The sequence below is a fragment of the Nomascus leucogenys genome, chromosome 9, assembly GCF_006542625.1.
Source record: "Nomascus leucogenys isolate Asia chromosome 9, Asia_NLE_v1, whole genome shotgun sequence".
NCBI lineage: Eukaryota > Metazoa > Chordata > Mammalia > Primates > Hylobatidae > Nomascus > Nomascus leucogenys.
In genome coordinates this window covers 12966247-12986054 of record NC_044389.1, presented here as the reverse complement: position 1 = coordinate 12986054, position 19808 = coordinate 12966247, and the positions used below count along the sequence as shown (strand labels likewise).

At 42.1% G+C, this 19808-nt stretch overlaps 1 protein-coding gene across 6 annotated transcripts; it reads left to right on the top strand.

Moving 5' to 3' along the window:
* The first annotated feature begins 810 nt into the window (after positions 1-810).
* Positions 811-18570, top strand: TMEM183A (transmembrane protein 183A). Of its 6 annotated transcripts, none has more exons than XR_004031668.1 (9): positions 811-1018; positions 1217-1306; positions 2071-2238; positions 8248-8407; positions 9318-9498; positions 11126-11285; positions 11868-11928; positions 14191-14346; positions 16566-18570. XR_004031668.1 is itself a non-coding variant. In XM_012501989.2 (8 exons), the coding sequence occupies exons 1-8, from the start codon at positions 910-912 to the stop codon at positions 16749-16751; spliced, it is 1128 nt and encodes a 375-aa protein (XP_012357443.1). In that variant the 5' UTR covers positions 811-909; the 3' UTR covers positions 16752-18570. The 6 variants fall into 6 exon arrangements, 4 of the variants coding, with proteins under 4 accessions (XP_012357443.1, XP_003264620.1, XP_030674486.1 ...); XR_004031667.1 differs by having other exon boundaries at positions 11848-11928; XM_012501989.2 differs by lacking the exon at positions 11126-11285 and having other exon boundaries at positions 8251-8407; positions 11848-11928.
* Positions 18571-19808: the final 1238 nt, after the last annotated feature.

Below are 19808 nucleotides of genomic sequence, written 5' to 3'. Positions count from 1 at the left end.
TTGGGTCTCTCTCTCGTCCTTTCTCTCGGCTAACCTTATATGGTGATAGATTGAAACTTTTTTTTTTTTTTTTTTGAGACGGAGTCTTGCTCTGTCGCCCAGGCTGGAGTGCAGTGACCCGATCTCAGCTCACTGCAAACTCTGCCTCCCGGATTCATGCCATTCTTCCGCCTCAGCCTCCCCAGTAGCTGGGACTACAGGCGCCCGCCACCACGCCCGGCTAATATTTTGTATTTTTAGTAGAGACAGGGTTTCACCGTGTTAGCCACGATGGTCTCGATCTCCTGACCTCGTGATCCGCCCGCCTCGACCTCCCAAAGTACTGGGATTACAGGTGTGAGCCACCGCGCCCGGCCGATTGGAAACTTTTAAGAACTCCTCCTATTTTGAGAATTCAGAAATTTATTTATAGCTTTCGTAAAATAGAGTGAAGACTCTTACAGACCTATGTTACATTAGCAGGCGCTCAATCTCTGTGGTCCCAGAGAGAGCACGGAGATGACAGCGTATATGCATTTTGGTGCTGACGTGGACCTAGAGTGTGGACAGAGGAGTTACTAAGAATCCCGGAGACCAGGATGTAAACTCTCAATTCTAATCAACACAGGTGTGGGCTCCGGGTCTGAGACACCATTCATCTCACACGAGGTATGGCGATATCCGACACCACCCAGTACAACAGCTCTCTCTCCACCTGAAACCCGGACCCAGCTTGATTCGCGGGTATCGGATGATGACGTATCCTTGCACCTCGCGATGATTGGTTGGCGTAGAGGGGCGTCGTCCGTCAACGCAACTCGGAACCCCGACCTATGTTATCGCGAGAGTTAGCGGCCTCCGGTGTGGGATGGCCGCGGAGCCGGGCGGAGCTGGCCTGCGGCTCCCGGGGCCGGCTCTCCGGCCGGAGACATGGCCCGGGGGCCCGGCCCGCTAGGCAGGCCTCGCCCCGATACGGTCGCCATGCCCAAGAGAGGAAAGCGACTCAAGTTCCGGGCCCACGACGCCTGCTCCGGCCGAGGTGGGCGAGGGGGACAGGGGCCTTGAAACATTTTGGGGCTGGCGGCTGGGAGGGGGCTGGACCGTGCCTAGGTGAGCGCTCGCCTGCCCGCGGCTGGAGGGCGGCTCGGTCCGGGGGCCTGCAGCGAGGAGGAGGTCTTGGCGGGGAAGACGCTGACGAGAGAAGGCCTCTTCCTTGAGGGTTGGTGGTGTGTTGCAGTGACCGTGGCGGATTACGCCAACTCGGATCCGGCGGTCGTGAGGTCTGGACGAGTCAAGAAAGCCGTAGCCAACGCTGTTCAGCAGGAAGGTAAGCTTTGCGCGAGCCTTTAAAGACTCATGCCGCGAAGACAGAACTAGGCATTTTATTTTCTGTTTTTCTTGCAGTCCTTTAGTCGTCTTCCTGTAACCGTGTTTGCTTTTGTCAGTGTTAACTTACATATTGGGGGTGGAGGAGGATTAATCAATAGTAGCAGTTTCTGTAGCAGAAATATTTTCTTTCTTTCGTTGCATTTAAAAACATGTTTGCATGCTCTTTAGTTTCCACTGCATTCTTCTTGGTTATTAATCTCTTTGCTGTAGTTCACGTTTTATTTTGCAGTTTGCTTCCTTGTTTAGTAACCTTGGAGTGTTCTTTTCCTTTTCCTGTGTTTCTCTTGCTTTCAGTCTGTTTACTCATGGGTCTGAGACTTGTGTTTTATGACACCTACTCCCTCCAGCTCAGGACCAGGGTTAAATTGGATTCAATTTGTCTCAAACATTTCTCTGTAGACCTTATGAGAATACAAATCAGCTTTTATCCTGCAGGGTTTATAGTGGAAAAATTGTGCACACCTTTTTTCTTCAGGGCTGAAAAAAGGAGTTTCTGCAACTTTGGAGTCAGTTTGCCCATTGCTTTCCTTTTTTTTTTTTTATTTAAAATACTAAATTTTTTTTTGGTGACAGATTCTTACCTTTCTCTCTCAACGATGTTTTTTCCCCCCTTTCCTGAATGGATGCTGATACCTTGGCTAAGTTGTTTGTATTTCTGGGTGGAGCTGTGTGCCATCTCATTCTCCTCTTATTTTCTTCTAGTAAAATCTCTTTGTGGCTTGGAAGCCTCTCAGGTTCCTGCAGAGGAAGCTCTTTCTGGGGCTGGTGAGCCCTGTGACATCATCGACAGCAGTGATGAGATGGATGCTCAGGAGGAAAGCATTCATGAGAGAACTGTCTCCAGAAAAAAGAAAAGCAAGAGACACAAAGGTATGGAGCTTGCTCTGTTTTGGTTTATTAGACCTGCCTGTGGTGACAAATTGAAGATGTTACTTTCCTAGTGCACAGGAGGAGATTTAAGAGGTGATACCAGGAGAGTTTAAAGAAAACTTGGCTCTCCATAAGAACCTTGGTAGTGGGACAGGATTTAATACACCTGGGATTTCTTTTTTCTTTTTGCTTTTGTCTGAATTCGAGAGGGAAAGAGATTAGTACGTGTTAGTAGAGTTCTGGAGCTGTGAACTGGACTATAGTAGCCCTTCATTGAGAACATGTTATTATCAGGTAAAAACCCATATGGCAAAGTGAAAATAAAAGGCCTTTGCACTTCTGGATTTCTGATTGTGTAAGGAAGCAGAGATGTAACAAAAAAATGTTTTCCAAAATATGTGGATTTTATGTTACTAGTTTTGTTACACACAAACATAGACATTATCATGGGCTTTTAAGTGCTCTACAGTTAGTAATGTCTGCTTTATGTCTAATAAGTACTGTGGGAAATATAAAAGTAGGTGATTTTTTTTATATCCTAATGGCAATGAAATGTACACAAATGAAACAAAGAATAATCAACTGATGATATATAAAGTGCCAAACCATCATTCAGATTCTGGGTTTTCCCCCAGACTTAATGAGTCAGAATCTCTTGGGGTGGAACTCAGAATTTTGTTTTTTTTTTTTTTTTTTTTGAGACATGGTTTTGGTCTCTTGCCTAGGCTGGAGTGTAGTGGCAAGATCATGGCACACTGCAGCCTTGACTTCCCAGGCTTAAGCGATCCCCCCCATCTTAGCCTTTTGAGTAGCTGGGACTACAGGTGCTATGTCATCATGCCTGCTAATTTTTTCTATTTTTTGTAGAGACAGGGGTCTCACTATGTTGCCTAGGCTGGTTTTGAGCTCCTGGGCTCAAGCAGTCCACCCACCTTGGCCTCCCAAAGTGCTGAGATTATAGGCGTAAGCTACCATGCTTAGCCCAGAATTTTTAGAGCTAAAGTGGTTCTGATGATCAGCAACGTTTAGGTGAAAGCTGATAAATAATGGTGAGGCCAGGCGTGGTGGCTCATGCTTGTAATCCCAACACTTTGGGAGGCTGAGGTGGGCAGATCACAAGGTCAGGAGTTCGAGACCAGCCTGGCCAATATGGTGAAACCCTGTCTCTACTAAAAATACAAAAATTAGCTGGGCATGGTGGTGTGCACCTGTAGTCCCAGCTACCTGGGAGGCTGAGGCAGGAGAATCGCTTGAACCTGGGAGGCGAAGGTTGCAGTGAGCCGAGATTGCATTGCACCACTACATCTCCAGCCTGGTGACAGAGCAAGACTCCGTCTCAAAAAAAAAAAAAAAAAAAAAAAGTAAATGATATATGTATTTTTGGTCTCAGATTTACCAGCACTTTCACCTGTACCTGAGAATCAGATAATAGATATTTTTATTTGTTAAAGTATATTGAAATAATAAGTTAATGAAATTAATGGTATGATTGCTTTGGAATTATTCTAGTTATTGGTAGTCATATCCCTCTTTTTCGGGATCCCAAAATTAATACAGGTTGAGCATTCCAAATCTGAAAAGCTCCAAAATTTGAAATTTTTGGAGCACTGATGTGATGCTGAAAGGAAATGCTTATTGGAGCACTTTGGATTTCTGATTTTCGATTAGGGTTGCTTGACCAATAAGTACAGTCAAGATATTCCAAAATGCGGGAAAAGCCAAAATCTGAAACACTACTGGTCCTGAGCATTTCTGATAAGGGATACTCAACCAGTATTGACATTCTTCATACTTCTTTGTCCTTAATTTTTCACTTGAAATCGCTACTTATCACCATTCTATTAGGGATTTATCTTGTTGTTGTTTTGGACTTGTTCCACAGAATGGCTTAGACTTAAAACAAAAAATTGAGATAAAATTTATTCCTTTAAAGTGTACAATTTGGTGGTTTTAGCATATTCAGAGTTGTGCAACCATCAACATGGTCTAAGTTTAGAACATTTCCATTACTCTAAAAAGAAACCCCATACTTATTAGCATCCCTTCTCATTCCAAACCCTCCTCCGGCCCTTGGAAACCGCTAATCTGCTTTCTGTCTCTACAACTTTACCTATTCTGACATTTCATGTAAATGGAATCATACAATATATAGTCTTTTGCATGTAGCTTCTTTCATTTAGCATAATGTTTTCAAGGTTCATCCATACTATGCATGTATAAGTATCTCATTCTTTTTTATTCCTTTTTATTTGGCTGCTATGAATAATGCTGCCCTGAACATTCATGGACAAGTTTTTCTGTGGACGTAGGTTTTTTCAGTTTTGGTTAGATAGGAGTGAAATTGCTGGATTATACAGAAACTCTATGTTTAACTTTTTGAGGAATTGCCAAACTGTTTTCCAAAGTGCTTGCATCGTTTTATGTTTCTACCAGCAGTGTATAAGAGTTCCAGCTTCTCTATATCCTTATCAACACTTGTTACTGTCTGACTTTTTAAATTATAGTGGATGTGGATTGGTATCTATCTCCTTGTGGTTTTGATTTGCATTTCTCTGATGGCTAATGATATTTGCCCATTTTTAAATTGGGTTATCTTATTTTTTTTTTTATTTTTTGAGATGGAGTTTCGCTCTTGTTGACCAGGCTGGAGTGCAATGGCGTGATTTCGGCTCACCGCAACCTCTGTCTCCCGGGTTCAAGCGATTCTCCTACCTCAGCCTCCCGAGTAGCTGGGATTACAGGCATGCGCCACCACGCACAGCTGATTTTTTGTAATTTTTAATAGAGATGGGATCTCTCCATATTGGTCAGGCTGGTCTCGAACTCCAGACCTCCGGTGATCCACCCACCTTGGCCTCCCAAAGTGTTGGGTTTACAGGTGTGAGCCACTTATCAGATACATGATTTGTGGCTTACAGGCTCTTAACCATAATTCATATTTTACTTCCTTATTCTACTTTACCTCCATTAGGTTTCTCCATTCCATCAGACTGGTCTTTTTTTTTTTTTTTTAATTTCTTTTTATTTTATTGTTTCAGCAGATATAATGTATTTTTCTTTTTTTTTTAATGAAACATGTAGAAGAAGAGAGAATAGTCTGATTATAACTCCATATAACTGTTACCCTGCTTCAACAATGATCAACTCATGGCTATTAAAAAGTTTTTTTTTCCTCTTTCTTTTTTTAATTACCATTTTGTTTTTATATGCTGTCAACTCACAGCCATTTTTACTTCAACCATTACTCCCCCACTCCATCACAGACACACACACACACACACACATGGTTATTTTGAAACAATTTCCAGATATACCATCATCATCTCTGTAAATATTTTAGTAGTTATCTTTTTTAAAAGACTTAACAGTAATTCTCAATGTTACTAAAATCTTGTTAGACTTTTCTGTTTACTGTTCTCACGTTTTGCTTTTCTGAGTCCCTTGGTTTCATGTTAGCACTTACTCACTTGACATGCTTTTCCTCTTAACCTATGCCTATCAAAATTCTTCATGTCCTTCATGACTTATCTCCATGAAGCTTTCATTTACTGATTTGATTTCCTTTGTTTTGAAAGCTCTTAATAATTATGTATAAAACACTGACAATTCTTCATTATTTACTAAATTTTGTCTCTAAAGACAGAAAATTTGTAATAGCACTCTGCTTTGTAAAAGTCCTTAGAGGTCTCAGTAGAGGAAATTTTTGTTTGTTTTTTCTGGTTTTTGTTTTGGTTTTTTGAGACAGGGACTCTGTTGCCCGGCTGGATTGCAGTGGTGCAGTCATGGCTCACTGCATCCTTGACATCCTGGGCTTGATTGATCCTCGCACCTCAGCCTCCTGAGTAGCTGAGACTACAGGCATGCACCACCATGGCTGGCTAATTTTTAAGTTTTTTGTAGAGACTGTGTTGCCCAAGCCGATCTCGAACTCCTGGGCTCAAGCCATCCTCCCACCTTGGCCTCCCAAAGTGTTGAGATTACTGGCATGAGCCACTGCACTCAGCCACAATAGAGGAAATTTTAATAGTCGTTTGCCTTCTCTTTCAAAGAGAGAAGAGTTAATGTGGGAGAAAGTGGGGCCTAGACATGGTAGACTGTGTCTTGCATGATTACTGGAGATTATAAGAAGGATAAGAATTAGAAAAGACGATGATGTTTTAGACATATTGGGTCTCTGTTGTGAAGAACCTAACCAGATAACCTGGTCTAATCATAGAGCTGTAGGAAGCAGTTAGCTAGAAAAGTGGGGGCAACTTTGGGGAGATGGCGTGGGGCTTTTTCCCCAGGAAGGAAGAAAGCTGGTCATTTTAGGATAGTTCTATGACTAGGTTTGAAATAAGGGTTAGGGTTAGGATTAGCTCAGATTCAGGTATCTTTACAAAGCATGTGTATTACCTGAACCTGAGAAGTATAGTGGACATCAAGGTCAAGAGAATTAATGCTAATGAGTTCTGAAGAAGGAAGAGATAGGGACGCCTTTTTTTTTTTTTTGAGATAGAGTTTCACTCTGTCCCCCAGGCTGGAGTGCAGTGGCATGATCTTGGCTTACTGCATCCTCCCTCTCCTGGGTTTAAGCAGTTCTCTGCCTCAGCCTCCCAAGTAGCTGGGATTACAGGCACCCACCACCATGCCCAACTAATTTTTTTTTTTGAGATGGAGTCTCGCTGTGTGGCCCAGGCTGGAGTGCAGTGGCGCGATCTCGGCTCACTGCAAGCTCCGCCTCCCAGGTTCACGCCATTCTCCTGCCTCAGCCTCCCAAGTAGCTGGGACTACAGGCAGCCACCACCACGCCTGGCTAATTTTTTTGTATTTTTTAGTAGAGATGGGGTTTCACCGTGTTAGCCAGGATGGTCTCGATCTCCTGACCTCGTGATTCACCCGCCTTGGCCTCCCAAAGTGCTGGGATTACAGGCGTGAGCTGCGCCTGGCCTATGTGTCATCTCAGCTCACTGCAACCTCCACCTCCTGGTTCAAGCGATTCTCCTGCCTCAGCCTCCCAAGTAGCTGGATTACAGGCACGTGCCACCACGCCCAGCTAATTTTTGTATTTTTAGTAGAGATGGAGTTTCACCATGTTGGCCAGGATGGTCTCGATCTCTTGACCTCGTGATCCTCCTGCCTTGGCCTCCCAAAGTTCTAGGATTAAAGGCGTGAGCCACTGTGCCTGGCCTCCCTATACCATCTTAAAGTCAATTTTTTTTTTTTCCTGACTGAAAATGTTTAGTGGGTGGAGACTTAAAGAGAAACCATGAGCAGGGCTTAATAGCATAAAGCTGGAATTTGGAGTCAGAAAATCTTGGTTCTATTTCCCTTGACTGAGTGGCGAGGTTTTGTTTTCCTATTAGTAAAATGGGCGCAGTAATATTTTTCTTATTCCATTGAAGAATTATTAGAGTTGAATGATACAATGTGTGCAAAGGCACTTTTGAAACTTCAAAATGATGGTCAGGTGCAGTGGCTCACACCAGTAATCCCAGCAGTTTGGGAGGCCGAGGCAGGTGGATCACTTGAGGCCGGGAGTTTGAGACCAGCCTGATCAACGTGGTGAAACCCCCATCCCTACCAAAAATACAAAAATTAGCTGGGTGCGGTGGAGCATGCCTGTAGTCCTAGCTACTCTGGTGGCTGAGGCATGAGAATTGCTTGAACCCAGGAGGCGGAGGTTGTACTGAGCTGAGATTGCACCACTGCATTCTAGCCTGGGCACCACTGCATTCCAGCCTGGGCAACAGAGTGAGACTCTGTCTCAAAAAAAAAAAGTTAAACTTCAAAACGGTATTGCCAATAGTTGTTAAATAAAGGCCTTAAGAACAAAACCTATTTACTTGGGCAACAGGAGGTAAAAGTTTCCAGCAGCTAGGATGAGCAGGAAATGATAAATTTGAGGGGTTTCCTTGGACGTATTTAAAACCGTTTTCTTAACTGTGCAATCCTTGGGAGAAATGAAATGATAGAGTGTCTTTAGATATGTGTGTAGAAGATCAAAGGTTATTCTTTTTTCTGTTACAGAAGAACTGGACGGGGCTGGAGGAGAAGAGTATCCCATGGATATTTGGCTATTGCTGGCCTCCTATATCCGTCCTGAGGACATTGTGAATTTTTCCCTGATTTGTAAGAATGCCTGGACTGTCACTTGCACTGCTGCCTTTTGGACCAGGTTGTACCGAAGGTGCGACCACAGAGAGCTCACTCTTCTATCTGTGTAGCTGATTTCATTACTGTTTGTGATTTGGAGGTACTCACTGGATGGTGACCTCTTTTCACTTTCTCTACTCCATGTCTGGGCATGACCCAGCTTTGGACTCCTTGAGCCCCTCTCTAATGTAAATTTGATATTATTAATTATCCAGGTAATTGTCTTCCGTGTGTTTGCCTCCTTCCCCACTCCAGTATCCACTTTCAGCAAAACGTCTTGCTTCAAGTCCCAGAGAGAAGAGTCTTTGACTTTTCTTCAGAGGCTTATTTTAGCTAGAATGTTCAAAGCTACAGATGCCTATCTGCTCATCTTTCCAGCTGGATTAGGTGTTGCTTAGATTTGCTAGTTGTCTTTAAGTATTACACAGTTTTTGTATTTATGCAGCCTTATGTATAGTTGTAGTGTGAGTAGTAGGTAAATTATGTGATTAGTAAAAGGGCTAGTTTTTGATGCTAGGTGTGGAAGTGTAGTGACAATTGTAAACTGTCAGGCTGTGGTGGGAAGGAATGTTGAAGTAGAAAGGAGTAGAGAACTTATTTTGAGATCTGACTGGAGAACCTGGTGGCTCTTCTCCAGTATAGGTTCCCCCAGGATAGGTTTTTTTTGAACAGCTAAAGCATAATATACTGATACCAATTCAGAGTTTGCTCTTTTGTTCAGTGAAAAAGTGAGGACTTCAACTTTAAAAATGGATGGAGAACTGCAGGATTACAAGGCAAAAACATAAAAGTCGCCAAGAGGTCAAGTAGCGCTGGGGACAAGCTACCTACTGGCCAGTGGAATAGTGCAGTAAAGTTCATACAGAGACCAGGAGTCTTAGAAAACTGACCTAGAGCAGGAGAGACAGGTCACATATTGGTAGGAGTAATGTGTCATGTTTCAGGCACTACACGCTGGATGCTTCCCTCCCTTTGCGTCTGCGACCAGAGTCAATGGAGAAGCTGCGCTGTCTCCGGGCTTGTGTGATCCGATCTCTGTACCATATGTATGAGCCATTTGCTGCTCGAATCTCCAAGAATCCAGCCATTCCAGAAAGCACCCCCAGCACATTAAAGAATTCCAAAGTAAGTGAGAATTTGTGTTGGGGTTTGACTAATGGATTCTTGTATGATAGGCCTGTTATCATGGCTTGTCTTCAACTTCCTTGATGGGGAGGGGTGTAGGTCCCAGGCTGCTAGGGGACTGATGTAAACTTTCAGGGCTCAGAGATTTCACTTCTCCAAGACCTTTCTGCTGTGCTGGCTGGCTTATCTTATACTTACCTTAAAGCTTTCCGGTGCTTTTAGTGTATTCCTTATTCTTTTTATTTTAATTTATTTTCATACATTGTACATTGGACCACTCTAGATATAATGGTTTTGATGGCTTGGGCTAGGAAGAGCATAACTCAAATGGTAGATGTATGCTGTAATTTTTAAGAGGGGCTTTAAATCACGGTACAGAGGTATAACATGAACATCTCACTATTTTTCTCTTTCTAATGCAACCTTGACATCAGGGATTCCCCTTTATTGTTGACCTCCTTAAGGATTCTGGTGTAGACTTGACTTCTGTAGCATTTGGAAGTGCCCTTTGCCAGGCTATTGCCAGGCCCTGGTAGGTCATCTCATAGACTCTAAGGTACCCTGATTCATAAACCTTAGTTCTCTCAAGTTCTTTCTGTGTTCTAGGCTCTTTTTATCTCAGGATTTCCCTGATATTTTATATTCATATATTTATATTCAAGTTTCTGTCATTCTTCTGATTTATAAATATGTCTACTAGCCTTTGGTCCATTCTCTCTTTTTCTCCTACCCGATGAAATTACTAAATCACCTTTGCCAAACAAGGTTACTCTGTTCCTACCCCAAATCTGATGTTCCATAGCATTTCCCATTCTCTTGTAGTTTGTTTTTATGGTATTGCACATTATATAATGATTCTTCTCCCCTAGTTTAGCTCTAGGGTGATCATATTCTACCTAATACATATTAATTAAAAGGGTACTATTGATTTCAAGATTATCGAGGTTCCCCCCCCAGCCTTGTAAACTGAGGTGGTCAGGGCCATTGGCTGAGCTCAATTTAATATCATGCTAACTGGTGGATTTAGAGAAGTAGTAGAATGCCGGGAGAGTAGGATTTCACCCAGCAGCTGCTTCTGCTTGTAACATGAGTGGACAGTGTATCTTCTCACATTTACAGTGTCCCTTACCCCCAAAACATTTGATAGTATCATATTAACTGTGGTGAGCATGGGGATCATCCCAAAGTTAGCCATGCCAGGAGTGAATCAATTGCTGGGAGCAGAGCAGCATTGGGCAAACTCCTCATGCTTGACACATCTTAGCGGCTCCAGTGCACAATGCAAGTGCTACTGCCTAAATTCTAAAATCCCCCTATCTTCATATTCTTATCATTGTCTATTAATTTTTTTAAAGTGGACTGTAAAAAGCCAAAGTAGATTGAAAACTAAGGTCTTAATCCAGATAGTAAGCCCAGGCCATCTGGCTGCTGCTTTTGTGCCTTGTTAGAGATCTTCTGAAGAGGGTGTGGGGCCTGCAGTGGCAGGTAGCCCATGCATGGCCTTGCCACTTGTATACCCATGATTGCGTGGCATTCAGGGAGTTGCCAGCATGCCTAAAGGAAGTTGTCCCATGTTCCTGGACTCCAGCTTTTCGTATTTGATTCCCCCTCTCTCTCTTTTCAGTAGCATAGCTTTGTGGGACACTGGAGCCGTTGTGATGGCAGCAGAAGTGTTTTCCCCTTAAAGCCAAGCCCATTAATTTTGATGGAACAGCAGGACGTACAGGGCATGTCTGAAGGGCAGGACAGCTGGCACGGCGGACGACCCACCCCTTATCCCCTGGGAGGTACTTCACTTCTTGTGCTTAACCCTAGCTGTAGCCTGACTTTCACTGAGGGGCTTATTCTAGACAGAATTCAGCCTAGCTCTGTAGTTTCCTTACTGGCTGTCTGCTCCCAGAAGGTCCTGAGCAGTTTGCTTCTATTATAGGGCCAGCCCTGTCTGCCTACCTTATGGCCTTGTATCATCTTGCCTGGTGGCTGCTGGCTTTCCTTACATTTTAATGTAGAGGATTAGCCTGCTGAATCAGAGAGGATGCCCCAGTCTCTAGATACCATGTTTCTGTCTTTGAAGATAAGAACAATAGGAGTTGATGTCAGTAGCCTCTGAGGTTGACTTATATTGGTCCCTCCTGTCCTTATTGAACAGCCCTGGGATTGTCCGTTTTTATGTTGCACCAGTGTCAACTGGGGGGTCTATCTGTGCCAAAGTAAAATCTCAGCATTGGGACCGTGGCTGGCTTTAGAGCTGTCAAACAGAAAGGTTTTTGATGATTATTTTGGTTGTAGTGTATTTTGATTTTTTTCTTTTTCTTTTTCTCGGTTTATTTTATTTTTACTTTCTTATAGTGCTTACTTTTCTGGTGCAGAAAGATTGTTGGGAACAGACAGGAACCAATGTGGGAATTCAACTTCAAGTTCAAAAAACAGGTATGTGGTCTTCTCTTTGTTTTTCAGATAATACCTTGTTCTAAGAGATTTCCCTAGGTATCTTTCTTAGTCTGTTTGTGCTGCTATAACAGTACCACAGATTCTGGGTAACTTAAAAAGAACAGAACTTTATTTCTTAACAGTTCTGGAGGCTGGGAAGTCCAAGATCAAGGTGCTTGCAGGTTTGGTGTTTGGTGAGGGCCTGATCCCTTCACTTCCAAGATGGTGTCTGATTGCATCCGTCAGAGGGGAGGAACACTTTGTCCTCACATGGTGGAAGGTGGAATGCCAAAAGGGGCTGAACCTGGTGTGAAGACTCTCTTATAAAGGCCTTAATCCCATTCATGAGGGAGGGCCTCCCCAGTAGGTCACCTCCTAAAGGCCCTACCTCTTAATACTATTGTGTTGGAGATTAAGTGTCCACATGAATTTTGGAGGAGACACAAACATTCAAATCATAACACCAGGCATGAAATTGCCTTACTAAAATCAAACAGTGTACAGCCTAAAAATCCAAAATCTGAAATGCCTCATAATCTGAAGCTTTCTGAGTGTCAACATGATGCTCAAAGGAAATGCCTATTGGAGCATTTTGGATTTTGGGTTTGTGGATTTCAGATGCTCAACTGGTATAATGCAAATATTCCAAAATCTGAAAATATCGGGAACACTTCTGGCCCCAAGCGTTTTGGATAAGGGATACTCAACCCGAAATGCCATGAAAACAAAAGGTAAGAGGAACTCTGCTGTATTGAAAGACAAGGATAACAATCCACTGCAAAGAGTAAATCTTGAGTGGATCCTGGATTCCTGGATAAGGGAACAAAGCTGTAAAAGATATTTTGGGGCAATTTAGGAAATCAGAATGTGCTATGGATAATATGAAATAATTGTTAATTTTCTTATGGGTGATAATGATAATGTGATTATATGTAAGTGTATGCTGAATTATTTAAGAGTGAAGTATAAATGTTAAGAGAACATATTAAGAGAATAGTTCCCAAAAGATTAATTGCAGTTACAGGATAGTGGAAGTCTTAAGTCACCTTTACTTTGTCAATATATTTATATATTATTTAAACTTATTTACCATTAAAAAAAGCTTTCATTGTGGAAGGAGGAGCCTCATGTATTTCTGAATGTAAGCCTAAGAGACAGAGAAGACAAATTACATGAACTCTGCAGTTGCCAAGCCAATGAAAATTTTTTAAAACCTGGAAAAATTATGCCAGAGGCACATATATTGTTTACTAATCTGATTACTGGCCAAGCCTTGAACAGTGACAGTATTACTCAAAGGACACCTGTATTATTAGGTGTAATTATGATCACCCTATATTCTTATGTGGAATTATGAGCAGATATGGCAATAGGTTTATGGGTTTCTGGCTCACTATGCATATAAAACCCATAAACCCATTACTAAGTAGAGGAGACAGGTGAAAACACATGGAATGGGGTGGGGTGGGGGGTGCGGGGGTGGGGTGGAGAGGGAAATGTTTTCACTTGTCTCCTCTACTTGATATCTCACTGATGAGACACAAATACTATTAGTTATTCCTCACGTGATGGCAGGTGGGTTACAGATAAGTTTGTAATTAAAGTAAACCTTATTTTCCTATTGATTTATTTCAAAAACATGGTTCTGGGGAAGAATTTTAGTTTTGATATCTTGCGTTTAATAAGATCTGCACAGTCTGTGATATCCATTAGATATTGGTAGAAAGTCCACCATAGACCTTTCTGAGAAGGGATTGAGAGGCAGTCTTAGCAGTGGTGAAATGTGACTAGAAGCAGACACTAGGATTACTGCAGGAAAGTGAATGCCGAGATTTTCCTTTAGTTCCGAGACTTGTGGTTCCTTTGTTTTATGGTGTCTAGAATTAGGTGGCCACTTTTGCTTCCATCCCTTTTGTGCAGCAGATGTTCTTTGGAGTCTGACAAGTTACAAGGAATTTGCAGTCTTTCAAACATTGTAGAACCTCTGGTAGAGGCTGTTAAGTTTCCATTTCTTGTCAGATGGCAAGGAATACCATCTAAAGGAAGCATAAACCCATTGCCACATTTGCTCATCCAAATGTATTTCCCCTTCTTTCAAAGGGTAGGTTTTCTTTGATCTCTGTATAGAAACATATGTATAAAGAGAGAAGATAAAAGTGTATCTCACTAGCTTTAGTTGAGCCATAGGATTTTCTTTGGTGGACTCTTAGAGCCATATAATGTTTCTTCTAAGCCATTGGATTAATTCTCAGTTCTTTTCAGTCCCCTAGGTTAAAGAGCAAATGTACAGGAGGATTGCAGCCTCCCGTTCAGTACGAAGATGTTCATACCAATCCAGACCAGGACTGCTGCCTACTGCAGGTCACCACCCTCAATTTCATCTTTATTCCGATTGTCATGGGAATGATATTTACTCTGGTAAGTGGGGACTCAGGATGTCATTCTCAGCTCCTTTTTTTTTTTTTTTTTTTTCATTCTGAAAGGAGGTGAACTGCAGTTTGTTTTTTGTTTTTTGTTTTTTTTTTTTAAGAGACATGGTCTCACTCTGTCAGGCTGAAGTGCAGTGATGGAATCATCGCTCACTGCAACCTCAAAACTCCTGGGCTTAAGCTATCCTCTTGCTTCAGCCTCCCAAGTAGTTAGGACTACAGGTGTGTGCCACCACCCCTGGTTAATTTTTATTTTTTGTTGCAGTGGGTGTCTCACAGCGTTGCTAAGGCTTGTCTCAGACTCCTAGCCTCAAGCAGTTCTTCCACGTCGGCCTCTCAAGTGCTGACATTATAGGTGTGAGCCACTGCATTCAGCTTTTTTATAGACTTTTGCTATATCTGAGGTTTGAAGGATATTTGTAAATTTAATCATGAAGGAAGGTATCTTTTTTCAAAAAAAAAAAAAAAGTTTGAACTCAGTCCTGTATATTAGCTACAGACAGATTTGTGGAGACATTAATTATATCTGAGAATATTTTACCTTCTTTCCTTCTTTGTAGGAAAGGGAATGTTTTTGCATTTTCATGCGTAGTGATCATTAATGATTGAGAAACATTATCCTATTAGGAAGAACGATGAGATATATACATGGGCACTGTGTGTCAGGACCTTGAGGCATGCATATGGGGTTACAAATGGGATATTAAAATACAGGGTGACCAGCTGAGCTCTGTCCTTTGTGTGATATTATCACTGTTCAAGGCTTGGCCAATAATTAGTAAACAACGTATGTGCCTCTGGCATATTTTTCCAGGTTTTAAAAATTTTTCATTGGCTTGGCAACTGGAGAGTTCATGTAATTTGTCTTCTCTGTATCTTAGGCTTACATTCAGAAATACATGAGGTTCCCCTTCCACAATGAAAGTAGCTTTTTTTTAAATGGTAAATGACTTTAAATAATACATAAATATACTGACAAAGTAAAGGTGACTTAGACTTCCACTGTCCTGTAACTGCAATTAATCTTTTGGGAACTGTTCTCTTAATCTATCTGTTAATATGTATGTACTCTCTCTCTCAAATAATTTTGTATAATTGAGATTGTGTCATATATGCAGATTTGTTTTGTTTTTTGTTTTTTTTGAGATGGAGTCTCGCTCTGTAGTCCAGGCTGGGGTGCCGTGGTGCGCAGTCTCGGCTCACTGCAACCTCTGTCTCCCAGTTTCAAGCGATTCTCCTGCCTCCACCTCCCAAGTAGCTGGGATTACAGGTGCCCGCCACCACACCCAGCTAATTTTTGTATTTTTGGTAGAAATGGGGTTTGGTCAGGCTGGTCTCAAACTCCTGACCTCAGACGATCTGCCTGCCTTGGCCTCCCAAAGTGCTCATTAGGGAGGCTTTCTTTAGCATAGTTTAAACATGTGAAGCTGAGAAGGCCTTATAAAATTCTCCTTAATTTTTTATATCTTTAAAGGTTGGCTGGGCATGGTGGCTCATGCCTGTAACCCCAGCACTTTGGGAGGCCGAGGTGGGCAGATCACTTGAGGTCAGGAGTTTGAGACCAGCCTGGCCAACATGGCAAAACCCTGCCTCTACTAAAAATACAAAAATTAGCTGGTTATGGTGGTGCACGCCTATATTCCAAGCTACTCGGGAGGCTGAGGCACAAGAATCGTTTGATCCCGGGAGGCGGAGGTTGCAGTGAGCCGAGATCACATCACTGCACTACAGCCTGGGCAACAGAACGAGGTCCTTTCTCAAAAAAAAAAAAGGTATTTGTGTTATAATTTAGAGATTAATCTTGTGGCCTAGCCAGTGTAAAGTAGTCTGGACTATTTCTTTTTTTTTTTTTTGAGATGGAGTCTCGCTCTGTCACCCAGGCTGGAGTGCAGTGGCGCGATCTTGGCTCACTGCAAGCTCCGCCTCCCGGGTTCACGCCATTCTCCTGCCTCTGCCTCTCCGAGTAGCTGGGACTACAGGCGCCCGCCACCACGCCCGGCTAATTTTTTGTATTTTTAGTAGAGACGGGGTTTCATTGTGGTCTCGATCTCCTGACCTTGTGATCCGCCCGCCTCGGCCTCCCAAAGTGCTGGGATTACAAGTGTGAGCCACCGCGCCCGGCCTAGTCTGGACTATTTCATTTCAGAGCGAGCTCTTGGAAACCAAGGTTGTGTAAGTTGGATTACTGAATTTACTTTTCCATTTCAGTTTACTATCAATGTGAGCACGGACATGCGGCATCATCGAGTGAGACTGGTGTTCCAAGATTCCCCTGTCCATGGTGGTCGGAAACTGCGCAGTGAACAGGGTGTGCAAGTCATCCTGGACCCAGTACACAGCGTTCGGCTCTTTGACTGGTGGCATCCTCAGTACCCATTCTCCCTGAGAGCATAGTTACTGCTTCCCATCCCTTGGGGGCAGCCTCGAGTCTAGTCCATTAGTAATCAGATTCCAGTTTGGACAGGGTGGCTGGATTGTATATCTGGTTAGTAATGTACATGCTCTTCAGGTTCTAGGGCTCATGTTAGGGGAGGGAGAAATGTTGAATCAAGAGGGAAAACAACTACTATGATTTATAAACATTTTAATGTAAAAATTTGCATTTAAAAGGAGTGGCCCTGTTTTCTGTGTTAAAACCCCATTTGGTGCTATTGAGTTTGTTCTTTATTCTTTTATCCCAGTGAAAATTGTTGATCTTGCTGTAGGGAAAAATTAAACTCTTTGAATCTCCAAACAAGGAAGTTTCAGCATTCCCTTATGGATCAGAGGAAACTTAGAGGCCTGAAATTGTTGCTTCCAGTTTAGCTGCCCCTCAAATTCAAGTGAATATTTTCCCTTCTCCCTTTACCCTTCTCCAGAAATAAAGCAGGTGACAGGGTTTTCAGAATCTTACCAGATTGACTTGTGTATCTTTTTTAAAAAATAATTTGTGATATTTATTGCATACATTTTCTTTTGCCAGTTTTGGATTTTAGGTATTTTTTTGCATGAGGCTGATAGTGGTGATGATGACTTTATACCCTTGGTACTATACTAGGAACTTTACATAGTATCTCTACTTCTCACAGTCTTGCAAAGTAGGTGATATTATTCCCATTTTATGGTTGCGAAAACGGAATTAGTGACTGTACCTATAACACCAGTAAATGCAGAGCCAAGATTCTGACCCAGGTCTTTTTGTTATACCATAATTTTAAAAGATGAGTCTCATTTTTCTTGTGGTAGATGGTGGTAAAAGGGAGTAGGCAGAGTGTACATAGATAGTAAAAGGGTAAGTAAAAAATTGATTGTGGTATGCCTTACTCTAATCAGCCGAAAAAGTATAGAAGATTGATGAAATGACCTTTTAAATATGTATTTCTGAGTAAAATGTAAAACCAAGAAAGTTATTTCAGGAAGGATAGTGATACTTTCATTGAACTGTTAGAAAGGCATTTATTAGGCTAAAACGTCATTAACAAAATGCATTGCATGTTGAAACCAGCCTCTTGAACCATAAGCACTTAGCGACTTTGCTCTGCCCTGTACTGTGCTGCTTCTGCTGTCATCCTGTGTGCCTACAGAAGCCTGGTCTTCCGTCCATGCAGAAATGCTTATGTCCTCCTGTTGTTTAGATGACTCCTGTTGTTCAGGTGTACTCTGAGAAGAGAATCACAAATGTTTTTCTGTTTTGCTAAGAAGAAAACCTTGCTGCTTGTCTCTCCTCCCACCCTCCACCATCCAAAATTAACCAGCGAGCTGGATATTACCTGGATATTGCCAGGAGGTGGGCATTAAGACAGTATTCTTTAAAAATGAAAATCTTGTGGAGGAAAATCTTGTGAGGCAAATTGCTAAATTCGCTTTTTTTTTTTTTTTAAACCATCTTCCCTAGGAATATTCTTAGAAAGCATCTGCTTAATTTTGCTGCTAACAGCTAACCTTATCCCACGTTGAGGGTGGTATTAAAACTGTTCACACAGAGTGAGCCTGGGTCAGTCAAAAACAGAATTCGGGCATTTAAGTGATAACAGACAAAAAACCTAAGGACAGTGGGCACTTTGCAGATCTCTACAATGAAAAGTTGCCTCTTTGAGGCAGGAGGAGAGAAGCACAGTCCCTGCCTGGTTGCCGGAACTAAAGATGCCATGGAGCAGGAGTGTCTTGGTGCATTGTTCCCCGCTTAGGAGTACCTTTAAAAAGGGGGTGAAATAAATTTGGCTTAATAATTGTATTCTGACTCAGCTCTGAGTTTTTTTGTGTCAAATTCCATGGTATGGTGACAGATACAGTACTAGATACTGCCTCAGCTCGCTCTCAGCATAATATTGACAAACATTTGGTAAAATGTGTTATCAGTGGTTATCTTGGCTTCAGCCTTCCTCTGCATTGGCTGAGTTGTCGTTTCTAGCATGATGCATGATTTATTAGTGAAAGGATGTGAAGTGTCTCAGGGATTTCCTTTTGGTGAGGACCCCAGACCACCCGAAGAAGAATTAGAACTTTCTGGACTACAGGTTATATAGCGTGATTTTGCTCTGTCAAGCAACATAAATTGACTCGAACACTGCGAGAGTTATGGACACAGACCCTCACACAGTTGAAAATTTACTATAACTTTTGACTGCCCCAAAACTTAATAGCCTACTGTTGACTGGAAGCCTTATTGATAACATAAACAGTTGATTAATGTGTATTTTGTATATGTAGTATATACCTTAAAATAAGCTCGAGAAAAGAAAATGTTAAGAAAATCATAAAGAAGAGAAAATACATTCACTGTTCATTAAGTGGGTCATCATGTTGAGCAGGCTGACGAGTAAGAAGAGGAGGGGTAGTCTTGCTGTCTCAGGGGTGGCGGGGAAGGACGAAAATCTGCATGTAAGTGGCCCTGTGCAGTTGAAGACCGTGTTGTTCAAGGGTCACAAATTTAGCTTCACTTACCCACCCCTCAGATCAGAATTACTCAGATTTCCCTGTTTTCAAAGAGACGCAAGGAAATTATGCCAAACGGTGAATATATTGGGTGGAAGATAAGTGAGAGAAGGTTGTATGTGTCACTGATCTCAACTGTAGCATTTGCTGCTGATATAGAACATGCTGTGTATATATCTATAAATACACACACATGAACACATTGCATGTATATAAAAATTGTTCACACTTTTAGTGGTACTTACTGGGTATTGGTAAAGGATTGAGTAGGCACTGTGATGAAACTTCACAAAGCAGATGGAAAAGATGCATTAATAGCCACAGGGGGCAGGGTAAGGGAGCAATTCAGGAAAATGGAGAGGCTTAGCTAAAATTTGTCAGTCAGGAATTTTGGCATTTGAGACTTGTTTTCATACTATGTATATGTAATAGACAAACCCTTCATTTTGTAGTAACAGTGTTAGAACAGCCAGGTGCCTGAAGGCAAGCGACACAATTCACTGAAGAGCATACTACAGATGTAGTATCTGGATATCA

Excerpts from the sequence above, each read along its gene's own strand:
- TMEM183A (XM_003264572.4), top strand. The coding sequence starts at position 910 with ATGGCCCGGGGGCCCGGCCCGCTAGGCAGGCCTCGCCCCGATACGGTC. Across the intron at positions 9,499-11,847 it reads GCACATTAAAGAATTCCAAA|TGCTTACTTTTCTGGTGCAG; the intron begins GTAAGTGAGAAT and ends ACTTTCTTATAG. Across the intron at positions 11,929-14,190 it reads ACTTCAAGTTCAAAAAACAG|TCCCCTAGGTTAAAGAGCAA; the intron begins GTATGTGGTCTT and ends AGTTCTTTTCAG.